General features: G+C 36.4%; 1 protein-coding gene across 1 annotated transcript in view; it reads right to left on the bottom strand.

The window, feature by feature from the left end:
* The window catches only part of CSNK2A1 (casein kinase 2 alpha 1), a 46043-nt gene that overhangs the window by 5136 nt on the left and 18177 nt on the right, over positions 1-22730 (bottom strand). Inside the window, 8 exon segments of the mRNA XM_072943973.1 lie at positions 238-339; positions 1127-1237; positions 4563-4646; positions 6133-6192; positions 7438-7488; positions 7995-8096; positions 12114-12225; positions 14246-14455. Coding sequence (XP_072800074.1) covers positions 238-339; positions 1127-1237; positions 4563-4646; positions 6133-6192; positions 7438-7488; positions 7995-8096; positions 12114-12225; positions 14246-14346 — 723 coding nt within the window. The 5' untranslated portion in view covers positions 14347-14455.

The following is a 22730-nucleotide window of genomic DNA, read 5'->3' as shown; positions in this document are numbered from 1 at the left end:
AAGCTAAACTGACAGCTCCCAAAACACCAATCTGAGGATCGATGTCAGGTTGGTTGAACAAGCCATGCACTGAAAATTATTCTAGGATCCCATAGAGATTCTAAATTAATAGCTCTCAGGCTGGGGCTGGGCATCTGTATTTTAGCAAGATCCATTGCAGTTTCTAATGGGGAGGCAGATCTGGCCATCACTAGGTTAAATCAGTAAATTTCCTAACAGGAACAACATATATCACACCTGATCATAATTGTCATGTCCATGGAAAAATGGCTCCTTCCGAAAGATCATGCTTGCCAGCATACAACCCAAACTCCACATATCCAAACTATAATCATACATCTGCATTAAAGAAAACATTGTTATCACACATGAACATTTTAAAATAAAAAAAATTGCTCTTCATTAAAAAAGAAAAAAATCACTCCATTGACTTGAAGCCCAAATACCAATAACATCTTCACGTACTTTTCAGCCTTTTCTTCTATGTATTTTTCCCCCAATTTTAAAATAATCCATACATACTATTTTATTTCTTATTTTAACTTCTGACAGGGGGAGGTAATTAGGTTTATTGATTGATTTTTTTAAAATGGAGGTGCTGGGGATTGAACCCAGGACCTCCACTCTACCACTTGAGATATACCCTGCCCTCTCGTACATATTATTTTGAGTTACTTCTTTTATTTACATAAAGAATACCTCAATTGTTAGCCAAGAAAAACTTTTTAATGTGTACCATTATTTTATTGCATAAATGTTTCAGAATTTGATCTTTAATTTTCCCTGTAATAGGACAGTGTTTTGCTTTTCATCATTATAAATAATGCTGTAAAGAATATTTTTATATTCTTATATATGAAAAATATAAAATGTTTTTTGAACTCAGGGTTGTAACCTCAAGAACCCAGAAAAGGAATTTCTAGAACAGAGTCTGAATTTTTTAAGGTATCTGATAAACAACACTTGGGAGGATTGGGCATGAAAAGTACTCCCAAGGACTTTGTTTCTATAAGAAGAGCGCTTTTTTTCTTTTTTGGTAGAGGAAAAGTCTTTATATCTAGAATACAATTTAGGAAAATCATAAATAAACATAGGAACAAAATTTTGTCTGGCCTTCTCTTCTCACCTGATAGTCTACAAGAAGCTCAGGACCTTTGAAATATCGGGAAGCAACTCGGACGTTATATTCTTGGCCAGGATGGTAAAACTCAGCCAAACCCCAGTCTATTAGCCGTAGCTGAAAGAAAAAAAAGATAACAAATCATGAGTGAGTTTATCTTTCAAGTTACCCCTCCACACTGCCATTAGAGTACTCCTTTAAAAATACCAGCCATGTCACTCTACCAAAATCCCTTCAGTGACCACGTATTCCATTTAGGATGAAAATCACACTTCCTAGCTTAACATACAGGTTTCTCTCCATAATCTTAGGTCCTTTGCTCCAGGGAGACTTACAGTTCCTCGAAGATACAATCTCATTTTGTGCATGTGCATATTTCTTAAACTGCTCATCTGACTACAGAATGTCTCCACTATACAACCTAGCCTCCTACTATGGCAAACACCTCATCTTTTGAGTTATTTTTAAGTTAGCTCCTTTACTGAAGTCTTTTCTATTTATGCAAATAGAACCAACCACTGTCTTTAGCCCTCACCATCGAACTTCAGATAAATTTCTATAATAGAACCTACAACTCTTTACTGTATAGTTGATTCTACCTTTCTTTTTCAATATGGACTGTAAGATCCTTGAGGATAGGGACTGTTTTACTCATTTTTGTTAATTTTCAGAATTCAATGCAATGTCCAGCACACAGGAGGAAAAATTAAAAATATTTGTTGAGTGAAAGAAAAGTCATACAAAACAGCTGTCACCAAAATGTATCTTGAGAGTAGAAACAGTGGTAGTAAGGACAAGAGGCAACCTAATTTGCCCATCTTGCAAAGCATGATCATGATGTGAAGTGTAAGCAGAAGGGCTTGAGGAATTCCTGACTGGTTCAGCATTGTCTCTAAAAGTTCACTGTTAATTCGGTATAGTGTCTTGTTTTAGTAAACAAAGGGAAAAATTTAACAAAAGGTACGAAAGAAAGTATAACTTTTTTTACAGCCTTTCTCTTCAACTCCTTAATTATCAGAGCTCCAGAGCTGTTCCCGCACATCTTGTGATATCAGTAAGTATTCCCAGCTGATTATTTATGGTCTGGTGGCTTCACACATAGCATTTCAGCTTTTCCCACCTATATACTCTACTTAGCCCAGCCTCTTACCAACCATCATTCTACAATCACCTAACAGACACATCAAAACTAAACTTCTGATTATTCCCTTAAACACCTGTTTTTCCCAGACTCCTCCTCCTTCATTAAAGTTAATGCCATTTATCCAATCATTTAGGTCAAAAAATTTTCACTCTGGACTCTTGCTTCTCTTCTACTCCACATCTAATCTGTCAACAAATCCTGCTGGCTCTCCCACAATCTGACCATATCATCATGTCCACTGCCACTGCCCTAGCCCATGCTATCACTGATCTCTGATTTTCTGTAATAGCTGCTTCTCTTCATTTGTCTACCTTTCACACTCTTGGCCCAATTCTCTATACAGGAACTAGAATAATCCTTTAAAAAAAGATTTTTATTTAAAAATGATTATAAATTCATAGGAACTTGAAGACGTTCTGTGTACCCTTCACCCAGTTTCCCCTGATGGCAACATCTTACATAACTATAGTACAATATTGAAACCAGGAAAACTGATGATGGCACAATTAACAGACTTTGGTTTTCAGTTTTATATCCAACTTTGTGTGTATGCGTGTGTGGTTCTACACAATTTTATTGTGTGTATGGATTCATGGATTCATATAGCTTCTACCACAAGATACAGGAGACTATCACAGATGTCCCTTGTTCCTTCCTCTCACCTTTTAACCTCTGGTAACCCCTCTGTTTTCTGTCATTTTGAGAATATTACATAAATGGAACCATCAGTATTTTGAGACTGCTTTTTTTCACTCAGCATGAGACCCATCCAAGTTGTTGCATTATCAATAAATAGTTCTCACTATCAGTAATAATACTACATGATATAGATATACCAGAGTTTGATGAACCATTTACCCACTGAAGGACATTTTGGGTTTTTTCCAATTTGGAGCTGTTACAAATAAAGCTGCATTCACGTATATTCTTATGTGGAACTAAGCTTTTGTTTCTCTCTGATAAATGCCAGAGACTGTTTGGTAAGCATACGTTAAGCTTTCAAAGAAACTGATAAACTATAAAAACAATACTCTGGCATTTCCCAAAACAAGTGTGCCACTTTACACGCCCATCAGCAATGTATGAGAGACTGAGTTACCTTCTATCCTTGCCAGTGTTTAGAATTGTCACTATTTTTTATTTCTGCTGTTCTAATAGATGTGTAATGAACTTTTAAATATGCAAGCGAGAACTTACCCTCTGCTTGAACCCTGTGAAACCTCTTCAGAGAAATGGCCTGACAATTATCTTCCAGGTTTTTACGTGATCTAGTTCTCTTTATCTCTGATCATTTCCTTCCCCTCTCTCCCACGTTCTTTCTCTCCCAGCTCTATTCTTGTGCTGTTCCAACATGCCAAGCACATTCTTGTCTCAGGCTTTTGCATCTGCTATATCCTCCAGCTGGGAAAAACCTCTTCCTGAGACTGCATGGCTGATTCCCTTCAAGTGTTCTTTAAAACGTCACCTTCCTAATGAAACCTTTTTACCACTTTGTTTAAAACTGCAACTGTCTCTGCCACTTCCTAGTCCTGTTTTATTTTTCTTTCACATCACTTTAAATTTTCTATCTTACCAGCCTCCCACAAATGCAAACTCCTATGGATAAGAATATTTTTTTTGTCTATTTTTGTCTCATGCATATATCCCCAGTCTCTGGAACAATACCTATTACACAGTGTGTATCTACAAAAAATATTAATTAAATGAACAAATCACCTATATCCCTGAAGCTTAAAACAGAAAGTCATCGCTGCATACAAAAGGTGGGTTTGGGTCATCTTAAAAAACAGAAATGTTATAAAGTATGTGGTCAGTGCAGCTTTCATAAAAGCACTTGCAGAGCTCAGAGGCCTTATGACATACTAACGAGCAGCAGCATTTTCCGAACATTTCATTCATTTCACAACTGTATACATTTAACTCTCTCAATAACCTAGTAGCATGCAAAGCAAATATCATTACTCGTATACTCACTGTATAGGTAAGAAAAAAAGAGGCAGATGAGGAAAAAGACATTTTCCAAGAGAGTAGTTTTCCAATAAATAAGACTAGAGCCAGGTTCCTTGCCCCAAACTAATGTTTTACCTATTACACTAATCTGTTTTCTTTTTGATAGTATTCTTAGGGATACAAACGAATGAATGGTTTAAACATTCTGATTTGTTAATTCATTCATTCACCAAATATTTATCAAGTGCCTAACAGATACCAGGGACTGTGACAGATGCTAGGATAAAATGTTGACGATGGGTTGTTAACGCTATTATGCTGATAAATAAGGCTTGTCAATCACTTTACCTTTCTGTGCTCATGATCAATCATGACATTATGGGGCTTCACATCTCTGTGCATAATTCCCATACTGTGACAATAATCCAGGGCCTACGGGAGGAATAGGTAAGAAAGGAAAGAGTTAAGTTTGCATAGTAACTAATTTTTAGTTAAAGTCCTTTACTTCTTCCTACAGTTTTTCTTCTAGCCTCATAATACCCCCAAGAGTCAAGATTAGGGTAATCACTTCCACAGCTACTTTTCAGACTTATTCAAGGTCCCATGGTCAAATAAACCAATGGCCTCTGAACTTCAAGTTCTGATCTTGCACAGTGGTTTCAACATCATTTTTGTTAAAAAAGACTAGAAGTGTACACCAATTGCATCATCTCCAATTTCTCCTCATCCAAAACCTGGATTACTTTCACAAATATGCGTCCCCTCAAAAGGAGAAAATTGATCTGTCCTACAAATCTCTTATTCAAAGAACAATAATTCTTCAGCATCTAAGAGTCTACAACAGAAGTTGGCAAACCACGACCATGGGTCAAATGTAGCTTGCTGCTTGCTTCTGTGAATGTTTTATTGGAACAAAGCCACATCTATTTGTTTGCATGTTGCTGGTGGCTGCTTTTGTGCTACAACATCAGAGCTGAGTAGTGTGAGAAAGACCCTATAGCCCGTAAAGCCAAAAATTTTACTGTTTGTCCTTGTAAAGAAGTTTGCCAACTCCTAATTTATGATATCAAATCAAATTTGAAAACCATGTCCATTCTCAAACTAGTGAGTGGCATAACCTCTGGGGTTTGCTAATCCAGGCCATTAAGCCAGCAGATGACACTAGTCAAGTTTTTGCCCTTCCTGAAGGGCAACTTGGGTTCCTACGGTTCCCAGGCTTAGGCAAGCATATCCTTAACTTTCTGGAGTCCTACTTGCCACCAGACTGCACAAGCCAATGGAAAGACCAAATATCTCTGCAGGCATAGTCTTTTTAGGGCACTTCTAAGGTTCAAATGCAGGCTTTACAACAACCCTCACTTAGTACGATACTTTAGCCAACTCTTAGCAATTTTCTCATCTATAATGCTGACCTTGTGACCACTGGGAGCAATATATTTGGTGATTCCCCACTTTAGAAATCAAAGTCCACTTTAAATCAGCAGTCTCTATGCAGTTATACATTATCCTTAGGACAACGGCCCTTTGAGGGCTGAGTTAAAGTTTACTGTTTTACTTGTTCAATTTTAAGTGAAATTGAGTATACAGTACACCACGAGTTATTTTTACAAGTTTTTACAATCTAACTGTAACTTTCACATGGGCAAAACAGAGATTACAAATATTTGCTAAGAAGTCCCAGCTATCTTCTAAATATCCTTTCCAAAGCATTCTAAATTATATTTGTATGAGGCCCTATTCTATAACCCTTACATCAGCATAAGATTCTGATGCTATTAACTTATTAAAATTTTATATAAAGAGACAACCCTCTCCTTCAACATATTTCACAAAGTTAATTCACTGGCTTTTCTATAGTCGTTTGGTTTAACAATGGGGAGATCAATTTAAAGATACACAGTATTCAAGGTTTCCTTACCTTCAGAATCTCATACATGTAAAATCGAATATCATAGTCTGTTAACGTCTGGTACAATTGCTGTTAAAGACAAATGCAACATCTGAGCCATGAAACAGTACTGACAGGAAGGCAATTTCTCATCTCTCATTTGTAGTAATTTAAATCAAGACTTGGCTCATTTACCATTGTTCCAAGATCTGCTGTTCACCAGTCTCTACTTTTCCAACATAACATTCACTTTAAAGAGATACTTTGAGTCTTTAATTCTATATGCGTAAGTGAAGAATTACTTAAAGTCACATTACTGAAGCTATAATCCACTGTTGGGAACATATCAGTTTATACATGTAACATGCAATGATATACATTTGCAATTTAGTTTGCTTTTCATTTATCTCCAGATTTTCTCATAAAAGGCATTTGGGCAAATACATAAGCCTCCTTAGTAGGGAATTAACCCATCTTTGGCCTACACAGTTACAGGCCCTGCAGATCACCAGTGATGGTATGCAGATGGCTTGCTGCCAAATCTGTTGAGCCAATTTAACAGAACTATTCTTGTCCCAATTTGAAAGTAACTCTGAACATCTTTATGTATCCTTTCCAGTTTCTGAAGAGTTCAGACTTAAAAAAGTACATATCATTAAATGGTTAGTGATGTCCTCTGACAACATTTTCGTTGAAGTTATCATTCTAAAAATATTCTTTTTCCCCTTCCTCTCAGCAAAAGAATTCACCCACTTACTGATACCTAATATTCTTGATACTGGACTGGTGCAAAGGCAAGTCAAATACCTTTACAAGTTAAAACCCAAAGGAGCGTCCACATTTCTTCTGTTGTACTGGAGTTGAGAATTGTGTCAAAGCAGAATTTACACCACCCTTCCCCACCCATCTCTTTTTAAGATCTAGAGCCCAGTTTCTGAGGAATCCTAAGGTATAAGCTTTTACATACAGAATACATTCGTTACTGAACTTTGTCATTTTACAGCAAAATGCCCTAAAGCCAGATCCTGACTGAACACGAGTTGTTGTTTTCACTAAGTTTGACATTAGTGAAAACTGTCAAATGAGTGATAAAGGTAATAAGTAGTAAACATACTGGTCATTAAAAAGAGCACTAAACAAAAGGGCAAAATACCAAGATGTGGAAAGTGGGCACTGCTTGTACAGGGGTATGTCTATTGTTAAACCTAGCACTGTAAGGATAAAAAGCTCTTTTTAAACAAGTTAGAAGGAAGCTCTTCTAACAGTAACATCCTTAAAGACTTTCCATGTGGTCTAAAAATCCAAAAGCTTGAAATGGTTGGTTATACATTATACCTTGAAGTCTGTGTTGTTTACGTGTTCAAAAACCAAGGCAGGAGTTCGTGACTAGGGGAAAGAAAAAGAAAATACATTAGCAAAAGCCCTGGCAGCTTTAGTGGGCACAATGTTTGTGGATGCTACGTGGTGAATTTGGCAGTCCTCGCCTCAGAAGTAGGAAACCCTCTATTGCTACAAGCCCTCCCCACTCTGATCATCACCACACTTAGGTCATTTTGGGGATGGATTTCAAACAGAAGACATGGAGCTGAAGTCTCACCAGGCTCTAGGCAGCCCGACAATGCGCCCATCGCCCATCGGCATCGGACCTGAGTTTGCAAAATGGATTAACACATTTCAGTTTCCAGTGCTATCAGTCTCTTAGCCTAGAAGAATAAGAAATAGTCTGTGGGTGGAGGTCTCTTTGAAAGAAAGACCCAAGCTAGTTAAATGGTATAACTGATTAAGCACTTTTAAAGGACTTAATGGTAGAGGGAGGAACAGAAAGAGGCCAGTTGTGCTCAGTGTCAACCACCTCAGCCCTAATGGGCCTTACTAGTGCCTTCTATACTCACCACAGGGTCTTTTACAATGTCTGCCAGTGTGATGATGTTGGGACCACCTCGCAAATTCTCCAAAATCTTTATTTCACGCTTGATTTTCTTCTTCTTTACTGGCTGAAAGGGTAAAAATGCATCATGAAAACAAATTATTTCAGGATATTTCAACAGGTAATGTAAATACATAAATGGCTTACTTATGAGCTCCTTGAAGGAAGGAAATGTGTCAGACATTTCTGAATCCCCTTCTCCTAGTCCTGTGCCAGGTACTCTGCAGGTACTTAGCAAATGTTGAATTGAAAGAAAAAGATTTCTACTCCAAAGACTAGAACTCTGCAGAATTAGCATTTAATTCCAATCATCAGTCTTAATATGTTAATTTTTAAAAACTGTACAAACTAGGAATGTAAATAGTAATACTAAGATATATCTTGAAAAATCTATTTATTACTTAGGATGAAATATGGCGCTCTTTCCATTTCTTCCTCTAAGTCTTAACAGTCTCTAGAAGTAAAGCCAGGATCAACAGCAAAGATGGCCAAACTGTCTTTGTGCAGTATAACCTTCTGGCTAATGTGACTGACTAATGTGCGTCCCATTTTCATCCTGCTAGCTGTGTGCCTATGAGCAAGTTATATAACCTTTGTAAACCTTTCATTATGGATAAAATAATCAATAAGAGTTACCTTAATCAATAACTATAATTAATTATAATATGGCTGAGACATAACACATAATGTCTGTCCAGCCTTATACCAATAGAGCGTCCATATTCCTTTGTCTTCACCCATCATTTCCACATCTGTTCTGGTATAGAAATCCCTTTCATTTTTCTGAGAAGAGCTTTGGTCCAAATGTACCTCCTCTACAAAATCCTCTTTCTAAATAGTCTAAAGCAGTATTGGTCCAAAAGAAATATAATGCAAGTCACACGTGTGTTTTAAATGTTATAGTACCCACATTTAAAAAGTATAAACAAATTTTAATAATATATTTTAGTCAATAAAAATTATTCAAAATCCTATCATTTCAACATGTGAATCAGTATTAAAAAATTACTAATGAGCAATTTTATATTCTTTTTTTGTACTAAGTCTTTGAAATCTGGTGTATTTTATCCTTCTAGTATATCTCAATTTGGGCCAGACACATTTCAAACACTCAATAGCCATATGTGACCCATGTATACTGCGCTGGACCATGCAAGTCTTTTCCTATGGTACTGGTCACCTCAGACTACTGACACACTGCATATACTTCTTAGAAATTGCTGGTAAGTATGTATTATCTCTTCATTAACAAGATTGGAGGCTACGAAACTTAGATTATCAGCCTGGATTTTTCAATATACAGATTGTACAGACCTGCTGAATCAGAATCTTGAGAATGGAGCTGGAGATCTATTTTTAGGTATCTCCCAGGTTGATGACCCAGATCGAGGACTACCAAACAATACCATAGACTCTTTTAACTTCATCTTAAGTCCTAAGCATATGGTACAGCAGAAAGCTAGCAGGTTTTGGAAACAGACTGTCCTCAAAACCTGGCTTTGTAGCTGTGCAGCGTTGGGAAAAGCACTTAAGTGTTTCTGAAGCTTCCACTTGCCTTGCAGGATTGTGATGTAAATACTGCAGCTAGAAAAGGGTCCAAAGCAAAGCAGACATTCAATAAATGGGAACTGTTTTACTACTAACAGTGAATTACGCATTTAGTTCAATTCATGGCCTTGTAGCTTTGCTTCTATTGGAACTCAGTATATTGGTTGGGAAACAAGCTGATTCCCAAGCTTCTTTTTGCTTCAACTGTTGAATGTTTCTGATCTGTTAAGAGTATCTAGGCAATGTCTCTACTCTCCTGGGGCTAACCCATCAATCTCTCTCCTGTTTTCTGCTAAGTCACTATTTCCCAACTGCTGGCCAATGGCAAAAAACTACCGGTTTACAAAACTTTACAAAATCCTTGAAATCCATAAACTTACAAAAGCTAGTTTGTGATAGACCAGACAGGTGACTTAAACCCTATTTTAATGTGATCAATGCAAATTTTGTCTTTTTAAATAGGGGGGAGAGATTTAAAAGTTTAAATATAGTTTATAAATGAACTTCATCTATAATTATACCATCTAACTACACAGTTACAGTAACATATACAGTACAGTTAGGAAAAGACTGAACTAAAAAAAACTTTCCAAACCACCCTTCACTCAAGACCATCAATGGCTCCCAATGACCTAGAAGAGATAAAAATATATTTTTTAAGACTGGAAGGAAACGCAGAGATTATCTTTTCCAGGCCATCATCAATTAAATCTCCCTTTCTAAGTTTACCTCCCATATGGTCACATGACAGCTTCCATACAAAATACTTCTCTCACTTATTTCTTCCTCTTCTCTCATCTTGTGCATTCTAGATTATGCTTCCCTTCCATGCTCCCATGCCCACCAATCCAAGTCCTCCTCTCACTCAGGGCCTGAAAACAGCTCCAGGGAGCTTTGTCTAACCACCATTCTCTTCTAAACTGTAAGACTCCCTATTTGTGCCTTTCATATGACTCTTAAGTAATATACAACTTCATTCTATCATATACTTTTCCACAGGAATATCATCCTACAATTGCGCAGAACTTCAGTCTCCAAAGTATATTTCTATATACAATTTCGTATTTCATCCTAGTAACTCTGAGAAAGATAGGTAGAACAAGATTATCTCGTTTTCACAGATAAGTTTAAAGGACTATCATAGCTAATTACTTTTAGAGTTTGGAATATAATCCAAATTCTGATTTCCAGCCTAGTTCTCTTTCTACACTATTAGATACAAATACTTGAACTCCCTGGTTCTCAAAAAGTATGCCAAAGCACCTCAGAAAATTCACAGGCGCTCTGTGAATTTCTAATTTTTGAGGTAAACACCAATTAATACTTGCTATCTGCTAGACACCGAGTGCACTACGAGCTTGAGGTAGTTCATAGTTTCAATATTAGATTGCACTACATTTTCTCTGATGGCACATTTTTGTGAAGCTGGGTTTTCAGCAGTTGCTGTGACAAAAGGTATTGTGCAAAAATTAATGTGGAACAGGAAATGAGACTGCTGGTGTTCAATCTGATGCCAACATTTGAGAAGCTGTGCAAAGACTAACAGGTATATGTATCCCAATAATAATTAATTATGGTTATATAAGAATAAAATAAAATTACTTTTCTCTTTCATGTGTATAACTTTTAAAATGGTTAACCAAGTTGAAACATAAAAACTTTTTTTTAAAGTTAATTAGACTTAACTACTTAATATACAAAACTGTATTTCTTTTGGCTTAGGGGTACCGTAAAAGTTTCTGAGGCGATATGGCTGCTATAAACTGAGAAAGTCCGGGACCCTCTGCTTCTCATATCAAATATGGAGAAGATCCTGTGGCAAGGAACCATATGCTAAGTTTCTGGTATATGACAGTACACAGTACAGTTATAACTAAATCACAATTTACATACTGGTAGCCCACTGGTCAAATCTGGAGTGTTTTAAAAAATTCTCGAGCCAACACTTAACAACCGAAAGAGTTAGGACGCAAATATAAGTGTCTAGTTTCTCTTTATAAAACAGTATCAAGCAACACTGGACTTGCATTAATGCAAGGCAATAATCAGCTGGAGCTGGAGTACATTCCAAAGCACCCATCACTCACATACTCTCATCATGTGCACTTAAATCCAACTAGCTGCACTAATGTCATCTGCCTGCCCTCTAAAAGCTTACATTTGTGACTCCTCATCCTTACACAGCAGAGGCAATAATTTATTGAAAACAAAAGCATAACATAACTAAAAATACAGGAAATCAATGTTAGGCAAGAACAAGGAGAGAGAAGACTGAATCTTTACTCCCTTCCTCTGCCATAACTAGCTATACCACTTGAGTCTAATCACTTCTGTTGCTTCAGTTTCCTGATTTGTCAAATGAAGATAACCTCTTCTACTGACTTCAGAGAAACAATAAAGGTGTTAAAGCACTCCAAGAACCCTTTCAAATGCTACCTTAAAAAAGGCATCACTATTACTTAAAAAAACAAAATAAAATAAAATAACTAACCCTCCCAAACCTTTGAAATTATCATCTTTTTCTTCTTATACTTACTTTGAGAATTTTAACAACAACTTTTTCATTATTTGTGATGTTGATGGCTTCAAATACTTCACTGTATTTACCCCGGCCTAATTTTCGAACCAGCTGGTAGTCATCTTGATTTCTGTGAACAAAGTCACAATGATTTAAAAAGTTCGTATTACCAAGCACTAATTCAATTTATAAAACTAAAACCAGTAGGAGAAAAATAAGTAAGAGGTATTTCAAATAATTCCCAAATTGATTTTTTTTTTAATTTGGCCAGTTAAAAATGTTGTGTTCCCTATCCTACAATTAAAAAATTTAAGCCTTTCAATTACTCTTTCAAATCCCAAATGGTTTACATCTCTACTGGCATACCATACATCGCTAGCTTGTATTAGGGTTTGTTATGTACATTTGTCTCCAATAACAGACAGCTTTCCCTTGGAGAATAACTTTTACATATTCCTGTCCCTCAGTGCCTGGTCCAGAGCTAGCATTTAGCAAGAAGTCAATATATGCTGTAAGAACATTTCAATTCAGCCACACTCTGGGAGCAGCTGATTTTTAACAGGCCTCTCTGCATTCAAGTGGTTTTCAAATATATAGGTTTGACCTCCTACTTGCCCTCCAAGGATCTGAGGACAGTTCATGTAATGGAGTTTGGAAACCACACTATAGATCATGAACCATAGTTAGGTGTCCCTTTCCCTACTTTTACCCATATTCCAAGACCAGTAAGCAACATTAGAGGTGAAATGAATAAGGAAAATGTCAACATCTGCTCCCTGCCTCTGCTTACAACTTAGAGGGGTTTGCTCTAAAGAATGACAAATATAATCTTTTTAATAAGACCTACAAGTTATTTATTCCTGCTGGAGACATTGAGAATCCAATATGTAACAAATAAGCCATTCATTTTCCTCAAGCAGCTAAAAAGAAAGTGAATGAACAGAGAATGAGAAAGATACTCAAGACAATGCACAATACAATAACCATGGCAGGTCTAGGGAAGGAAGCTCTTAGATCTGGTCCAGTTCTCCTGTGGGAGGGCACAGAAAACAAATTCAAGCAAGCAAATAGCACCATGGCAAAAACTCAAAAGGGCTGTTTAGTGCCATTTAAGCAGAACTATGTGCAAAACACTTAATTTGAAGAGACTGGTTGAAATTTCTGTAGTAAAACTCCTAGAGTATTCCTAGAGTCCAAAGCATGTGACATAAGAGGAAAACTGTTAGGGTATCAATAATGGTAACATTTACTGGCACTGTACCATGGTTCTTGATGGTATCTTTGAAGCACACTATGCCTTCTTATGCAGAGGCAATGTACCTACTGTTAAGAACCATGGTCTGATCAGGATTAAAAAACACCCCATGACAATTTTAGGAGACTTATTTTTAACTACTTACAGGCTATGAACATCACATGTGGACAGATATAAAATGTAGCATATGGGAGCTGCAGCTTTGAGTTTTCAAATTGCTTTCTTTTGCATTTGAATGTCAAAATAATTTTATCACAAAAGGTATGATCTGATCGATTAAATACATACCATGCTGGGACATCCAAATGAGACTGCACAGAGAATTAGGAGGGCAAACACAGCTGTTCAGGCAGACTCCAACTGTTCAGGATGGAATTTGGGCTGAATTCCACGTTACACATGGCTAGCCTATGATAAGGGCTAATATTTTACAGGTTTAATTTTGCTTCTTATCAGAAAGAGGACACCTTTCTGAAGAACTGTTTCATCCTTCAGTATCATCATGGGACAACATTCTCTGACCTCAAAAATATTTTATGTAAGAGTCTGGTGTTTTCAAAGTTCAAAGCCTCCCAAGTATTAATTCTCATCTAACTACAAAGCTCTTAGCTGAGCAACCTAACAGGTAACTCTGTTACCAGCTTTATACACAGAATACATACATTGGAGAAAAGAATTAAGAAGAGACTGAAATGATTTTTTAACTGATAAACCCACCAAAACTATTAATTTGCCAAAGCAATACCCTTTTTTTCTGCAGAAGAAAACACAGATTGGGTTCAATCTTGAGGTTTATAAGTGCACAGTCAGGGAGGTTTCCTGACATAAATTACTCAACAAATCCATAAGAGTCAGCCCTTTGGGTGAGTACAGTGAAGTAAATGGAAATAATTACCCCCATTCCACCACATGTGACTCATAATCCCAGTACTCTCGGGGTCTGTGCGTATTAACATCTGTGTAAACTCTGGCCCTGCTTGGCACGGGTCCCGACATGTCAGACAGGTTGGCGGACAAAGCTGGACTTGATGTTTGGAGACCTGGCAGTCACCGTGTTGAGAAGCAGCTGGGGTTAAGACCTTGTTTCAGATCTGTTTTCTTCAAACTGCAGAAACAAAATGCACAAAGGCCAAGGAATTGTTTTTAAAAAGTACATGGGAAGAAAAAAAATCATCTTACAATACTGGCCTCAAATATACCTCTGTCTCTTCTCCCTGTTTATCAATGAATATATCCCAATTGTGCCAATCACATTGTTTCCTATAACATAGGGAAAAAACAAATCACCCAAGAAACATACTTAACCTATATTGACCCTAATCTTATTCTATGAAGTAGCCTGTTACCTCCTTATCTAAAGTTTGGATGCTCTTTATAAGACAGCCTGAAAGAGAAGAAAGGCTAAACCTATCAGCATTACTACTATTTATATACATTTTACAGAAAGTATTGGCAAGAACAGCACTTTCCTTTCAGCAACTCAGGTATCGGTGCTAAAAGGCTCTAGAATGGTGGCAAAGCCAAGAGTACAAACCCTCAGTCTGACTCTAATATTTGATGAAAGCAGGAAAGGAATGAATGTTCTCATTCATTAAAGTTCAATGTTGGGGGGCTGGGTATAGCCTAGCAGTAGAGTGCATGTTTAGCATGCACGACGTCCTGGGTTTAATCCCCATTATCTCCATTAAAAAAAAAAGGTCCAATGTCATTTTATTATTTGGGGAACCTTACATAATAATCAGTAGATTCATGAGCACCATTTGAAAGATACACTTGATTTCACTGAAAAAAAAAGCCAGTAATTTCTTCCTGACATTTAATAGAGGCTGGTAGAAGACAGCAATATAAATTGACTGAGAGAAAGCAAAATTTGATACCAAGGAAAGGCTGGTAAAATTTTAGAAATATGTTTTCTACCAAATCAGTAAACTAAGTTTCCCTTATTATGTCTTCCCCAACCATTCCAACCTATTCATCTGTTCTCTGAGGTTCCTATAGCATTTGTTGGTTCTCTTTACTCTCCTTTTAATTAAAAATGCATTGAGGGAACACCCTTCTGTTTGTTAGGCATCCATGCTGCCCAAAGCATAAATCATTGAATAAAGCCAATTAGATTTTTAAAAATGTATTAAGTCTCCAGATGTCATAACCTGAGGAAGACACATCACTTACACATTTTCTGGCCAAGACTGTGGAACCTCAATCGAATGACAAGGAAAAGACAAACAGAAAATAAGGATGCTTCTATTAAAAAAAGGGTGGGGATGGGGAGTAATATACTGCTCTTCAAAAATGTCAATATTATAAAAGCTAAGGGAAGGCTTATGAGACATGACAACTAAGTACAATGTCCCACCCTAGACTGTATTCTAGAAAGGGGGAAAACACTATAAAGAACAATACTATCAGATCAAATGACAAAACTGGAATTCAGATAGTAGATTAGGTGTATGCAAGAGTACACTCACACATGATAAAGCAAATGGGGTAAAATATTACAACAGGTAAATCTGGGTAAAGGGGGATACAGTTGTTCTTTGTACTATTTTTATTTGTGATGAAACATGTATTTTTAAAAATTATAAAATATACGTAAAATTTACCAATTTAATCATGTTTAAGTGTACAGTTCAAGTGGTACTGAAAGTACATTGACATGGTTGTACAACCATCACCACACCCTCTACCTCTAGAGGTTTTTCATCATCTCAAACTGGAACTCTTGACTCATTAAATACCAATTCCTTCCTCCCAGCTCCTTATAACCACTGTGCTATTTTTTGTCTGAGTTTGTCTACTCTAGGTACCGCACATAAGTGGAACTGTAGACTATCTGTCATATTACATTTGGTTCATTTCATTTAGCATGTCTTCATGTGTCAGAATTTCCTTCCTCCTAAAGGCTAAATATTTCCACTGCATGTATATACCACATTTTGTCTACCTATCAATAGACACTTGAGTTGTTTCCACCTTCAGGCTTTTGTGAATAATGCTGCTATGAACATTAGTGTACAAATATCTTTGGAGTTTCTGCTTTCAATTCTTTTGGGTATACATCCAGGAGTGAAATTGTGGATTGTATGGTAATTCTGTGTTTAATTTTTTGACAAGCCAACACACACTTTTCCACAGTGACTGCATCATTTTCTATTTCCATCAGCTATGCAGCAAGGTTCCAATTTCTCCACGTCCTCCCCAGCATTTATATGTTTTTTTAAATAGCAGCCTTCTTAATGGTTATAAAGTGCTATCTCACTGTGGTTTTGATTTGTATTTCCCTAATGATTAGTGATGTTGAGCATTTTTTTGTGTTTTTCAATCATTTATATGTCTTCTTTGGAGAGATGACTATTTCAGTCCTTTGTCTATTTTTTAATTGTGGTTTTTTTTGATTATTCAGTTGTAGAAGTTCCTTATATATTATGGATATTAATATTTTACCATATATATTATTTGCAAATATTTTTCTCCCATTCTGTGGGTTGCCTTTTTATTCTGTTGATGGTGTCCTTTGATGCACAAAATTATTTAATCTTCATGAAGCCCAATTTTTCTATTTTGTCTTATCTTGCTTTTGGTGCCATATCTGTACTATTTTTGTCTCATATAAATATGAAGTTACTTCCAAATAAAAAGTTAAAAAATGGGTATAAGAAAGTGAGGCTCAAGAAGAGGAAAATTCACCTACAATCACATAGCTACTAAGAGTAGAATAAGGACCAGAAACCAAATTTCTGATTCTTCTGACAGTAATCTTTCTTTTCCATGTAATCATAAACTAGTTAGATAACAATAGCTAACATCTACAAGCATTTAATCCTTACCACACAAGGAAATGGTAAAGAAAAGTTACCATTATCCCCATTTTACAGATGAGGAAACTCAAGAAAGGTTAAGTAACTTGCCAAAGGACATAGCTAGAAGGAGCTGACATTCAACCAGACTATAAAAATAGAGACAACTATATTTACCTTACAGGTTTGTGGTGAAGATTCAATGAGTTAGTAAGTATAAAGTGTTTAGAACTGTGCCTATTTGAGAACTCTGAGAGACCCATTTACAAGAATCTGCATGTTCTTTCCAATGCTGCATTTAAGTTGGAGCTTAGCTACCATACCGAAAGATAAGCCAGAAGTGATGTCTCCTATGCCCATGGTTCCAGTGGCTTAAAGCTTTCAGAGGAAGAGTAAGAGACTGGGATGAGGGTTAATGCTATACTCCAGAATTGTGACAGACAGTGACATTCAATCCCCACACAATACATGAGATCAAAAGATCCATGTGTCTACTTAGAATTCTCCCTTTCATAAAACCCCTGCAACCTGCCTCTGTTCAACTCTGGGGTCTCATACATATACAATTTAGATGGCCAGAAAACAACAAAATTATTCAAATACTTAATAAAAAGTGAATCAAGACTCTTTAAATTATTTCCAAATATTTATCTTTGGTTTTATAAAAACAACATAGGTGATAAAAACCTAATTTATCTTTACCTAATATCGATTAATTATTTAAAAATACACACACCCCAAACAAGCAAAAAAACAGACACTTCTACTGTAACTTTTCTTCTTTCCAAAGATATAAGGTCATTTATATTGTAGGACTTTTTTGGTGACTATTATCCCTGCACTGACAATGGCAAAAGACATTAGGGAGATGGGTAAAGGCACATGTGCACAAACAGCCAAAAGAGTATATACGACAGCATTAAACCAGTAGAAATACTGTCCCCAGAAATTTATGACTTTTAATGACAATAAACTTTTAAATTCTTACCTTCTTCTCTGAAACAGTATCTTTCTCTTCAGTCTCTATATTCCTTTATCTGTATTTTATTCTTTGTTGATATTCTATAAGATATCATTTAACTGTGAATCTCAAAGCCCTTCCCCTAGAGCTCAATAAGTTTGTAAAATCAGCACAAATTTAACAACTAGGATTAAATGCAACAAGCTATGAATATGAAATAAGAAAGTGCCCAGCCTTTAAGGGCCAACTCATGGGTGGACATGTCATTACAAAATGAGACCTCATTTCTCCCTGGAAATCATCTGACTCATATGGAAAATATTCCCCAACTCCCATTTACTAGCTCACGTTTCTATCATACTCTTATCACCCAGTCTTCCTCTGCTCTCTTAAGGCCTTGGCATTCTCTGAGAAGAGCAGAGCAAGACTATTCACTAATGAAACTCTTGAGATTCTCAAGCACTTGTTTAATTGACCTTTGCAGCTTTGTGCCTCATCAGCTGGGACCTAATTTATGAACTGGTGAACTTGAGTCTCCACTGGGAGGACAACTAGCTGTTTTGCAGTATCCCAAAGAGGTGCTTTACTTTACTGTCATGCACACCAAATAGTCTGCTTACAGTAAGAGAGTAATTCACACGAATTCCAAATGGTTGACCTTCATTAATTATGTGGAGAGAAGAAAACAGGGGGTTCTTGAACTACAGCTAAGCAATTTCAGGTAAATTAAATGGTGCAAGGACAGATGAAGGAGGGTGACGGGACAGGGTAAAGAGAAGATGTAAAAAAATAGAAAAAAAAAGATAAACATTTATTTTATTCAGAAATAGTATTTTACCTGTACCGCTGTAAACAAGTATGCATATTCACATAAAGCCAAACAGGAAGGAAACAAAAGGACAGCCTAATTTTCCCAGTTATAGATTTGGTTCTTTCAGAAATTCCTTCCTTTGGTCACCCCTTAAATATATGAGCATCTATTATGAAAAAGTACTATGATAGGCCTTGGGGATATAATAACGAGCAAGGCAGAACACGGATGAGACGAATATGCTTTTAAGATTTTATCTGCAGATTAAGGATAATGAAAACTCACTGAAGAGTTTTAAACAGAAAAATGAACCATATATACATTTTAAATATATAAAATTTATTTTAAATAAATTTATTCTGGTAGGTGCGGGACAGGCAGAAAGAATAGATTCAGGGAAACAGAAAGCTATGAACAGTAGTGTATGTGAGAAATTATGAAGATCTGGCCTATGGCGGTAGCAATGGAGAACTAATGAGTGAACTAATCTGACAGGCAAAATTTATGGTGTAAAATCAATAGCTCTGGATGGAATGGATAATGGGGTAAAAAGTGGAAGTGACTTTCAGATTTCTGGCTAGGGAGACTGTCAATGCCATTCATGGAGACAAAAAACATTTCGGAAGAGAACTCACAAGTCAGGTTTTGAATATAAGGTTAAAACGGCTCTTTGACGTACTGGACACTGAATAGGCAATTGGATATGAGAAGCATGAGCCAAAAGAGCTTTTCAGTTTTAAATAATCTACCCGCCTCTCCCCAAATTCTATGTGGCAGGTATTTCATTCCCTAATCTACACATAAGAAAACAGTAAATTCAGCAGCTTTATCAAGAATATCTGGTAAAGATGGAGCTACAATTCAAAGCCAAGCTGGCTGGCTTTCAAGGTTCAAGTCTTCTCATTTCTATAGAACTTATCACTTTCTACCTCACATACAGTGGCCTTCAAACCTTAATTTCCTTATTAGACCCTTAGCTTTTGAAGTCAAGATCCATTATCTGATTTATCTTTTCACTTTACAGTACCTAGCTCAAGGTTTTGTGTTTTGCAAGATGTTCAGTAAATATTATTCATCAGTCAAATCAATGTTACGAAAACGAAGTTGCCTCCAAAAGGCAGGGTGCCCCCAAACACTTCAGGTTGGGGGAAGGGTATAGCTCAAGTGGTAGAGCACATGCTCAGCATGCAAGAGGTCCTGGGTTCAATCCCCAGTACCTCCTCCAAACAGAAATTAATGAATAAATCTAATTATCTCCCCATCATAAAACAAACAATACAAGCAAAACACTTCAGGTCATCTGGTACATAGCTAGGAAAATTGAAAGACCAACTGAAGGGTTCCTCAGTAATTTCCCCTTCACTCTCTTTCAACTTGCCCCCGCAATATTATATAGCTTCTTCTATTAAATAACAGGGCCACAGTTAAGATTTGTCTTTTCCCCCCAAAATAATTAAAATTAAGAGAATACTGGAGAAACTTTAGCTAAGCAATTTTTACAACAGCTTATCTGAAACTTGGGAAAAGTGCTTGAGTCCTGGATATCCTGAAGGTCAACTCTCCTATCCATCATTCATAATACAAGTATATCTTAAGAAAACTTACAGAAAATGACTTACAGAAAAAGGATTACCTTTCCTAATAATTTTCATTTTAAATGAACTAATTAGTCCTTACTGTCCCCATGTAGTGCATAAAAGGAGATGTAACTTCAGTGGCTAGCAATTTCAGATCACTACGTCCATGTGAAAAGCCCTCAGACTGACTATGAAGAAAGACATGGCTAGGGTTTGTTCAATGCTTAGCATAACAGAAGCCAACTAATCAACTATGAAAAATTATCTTCTCAACAAAATTTTTCCTACTAAAGTCAGATCACACAACCAAAGCCAATTACATGGCTCTGTGTGACCCATTCTTTAATAAAATGCAAGGAAACAAAAACTTCATTAAATCATCAGGCTAAAATATGTGTTGTCAAAATCAAATTTTTTGACATTAATGTAACAGAACTAATTAATTTCAATAAAAACTCCTCTTGCCCTCTTCAGCCGGTTTCTCCCTCTAATCTCTTCTACTCCGTATGATTTCTGTTTTTCAATCTGGCAACTAAAAAGAAAATCAGAGGCTTAGTAAATGGTCCAATATCAGAAAACTGCACAAGTCTAACCATCATTTGTACTAACGCATTTTTATAGATCAACTCTCCAGTATTAGAACTGGAAAAGATTATTCTGGAACTTAAAAAAGTTAAGTTTATTTTCAAGCTGTGATACAGTTTTTTAACCCTAATGTTTATTAGGTCTTTCAACCGTAAAGTTTATTAAGGCCTTGATCTTCAAGAAAAAAAAGAAAGAAAGAAAGAAAGAAAGAAAGAAAGAAAGAAAGAAAGAAAGAAAAGAAAAGAAAAGAAAAGAAAAGAAATCCCCCTACCATCCCTAGATCAACCACAGTAAATAAACGAGATCTCATATTCATCCAGAAAGGACAAAGAGTTCTACAGTAAAAAATGAGGAATGTGCTTATACTGCACTGAGTACATGATTTAGGACCACTTGTTTAGAGGAAAAGCAGTTATATGAGGAAAAAATACCTCTGAAGTACTGCTGCAGAGAATTAACTCTTCTTAGCAATCAGGCAGCATAAACTGGTAAGAGAGATGCAGAATTTGTGGAACAAACTCAAGGAGAGTATAATTATGTATGTTTTTGCCTAGTCGTAGAAGCAAAGACATTCAGTCATACAAACTTGCCCTTTCTCTTTTTAAAGTGGCACCGCTTAGAAGGCCAAATGAACACAAAAAAAGCATAAGTAGTTAATACTATTTGAATTACTTGTTTTAACTGTCCACAGTTGCCCTTAATTTCCAATTATCTCCTTTCAAATCAAGAGCACAATGTTCATTCATTAAGCATTTATTGAATACTTATTATGTACCAGGAAATCTGTGCTTGATTGCCAGGAAAGGATCCTTTCTCTAGACCCTGGAGAATAAAGAAAGTAACTCTGCCCTCCAACAATGACAACCAAAAAATCAGACCATTAAAATCTCAAGTGACCAGTGCTTGAAAGAATTGAGTCAGGGTGCTCTGCAGGCATTGAAGGGAATTTAAGTCACCAACCAACCTATTATTCATTCAACAAATACTTATGGAGTACCTCAATGTTTGGGGAAAGGCAGTCAGTGAAGAAATAACATCTAAGCTCAGTTTTAAAGGATGCACAGGAATTACTCAGATGAAAAACACTAAAACAAGAAACTATAGAGCACAATACTTTAAGCAGTTAGGAATTTTAAAGACCTATAATTTTGTACCCCAAAATGACCAAAGGCTGGCACACCTTGTTATCCTCTGTAAGAAGCAAATCAGAGCAGCAACCTCTATATCTGATTTGGAAAACACTAGTGTACTCTACTTGACTGTTAGTGTGTGTGCCCTTCCCCCAAACAATTATTAATTCACAATCATTGCAATTTAGATCTCATTCTCGTCCTTTCTCCACTCCTCAAACAAATTAGTTTCTACTGCTGAGGTGCAAAGCAAAATACCTAGAAAGGATAAGCAGCTATTGAGTGTAGACAATTCCTGAAAGTGTGAGTGCTTTTCAGATTTCAAAGTAAGAAATCAGGACTTTCCAGGTAATTTTCTTGTTTTCAGTAATGGCAGGCTAGGTTATTTATATTCAGGTCAACTCTCCCACTGAGAATCAAAGAGAAAATTAAACACAGACACACACACACACTCCCCTCTCCCTCATCTCTCTCTCATATTCTTAAACAAGACAGACAAGTACACAGTCAAAAGTGAAA

This window comes from Vicugna pacos, chromosome 19 (assembly GCF_048564905.1).
Source record: "Vicugna pacos chromosome 19, VicPac4, whole genome shotgun sequence".
NCBI classification, from domain to species: Eukaryota; Metazoa; Chordata; class Mammalia; order Artiodactyla; family Camelidae; genus Vicugna; species Vicugna pacos.
The sequence above is the reverse complement of the archived record's forward strand: the minus strand, read 5'-3'. Positions and strand labels throughout refer to the sequence as shown.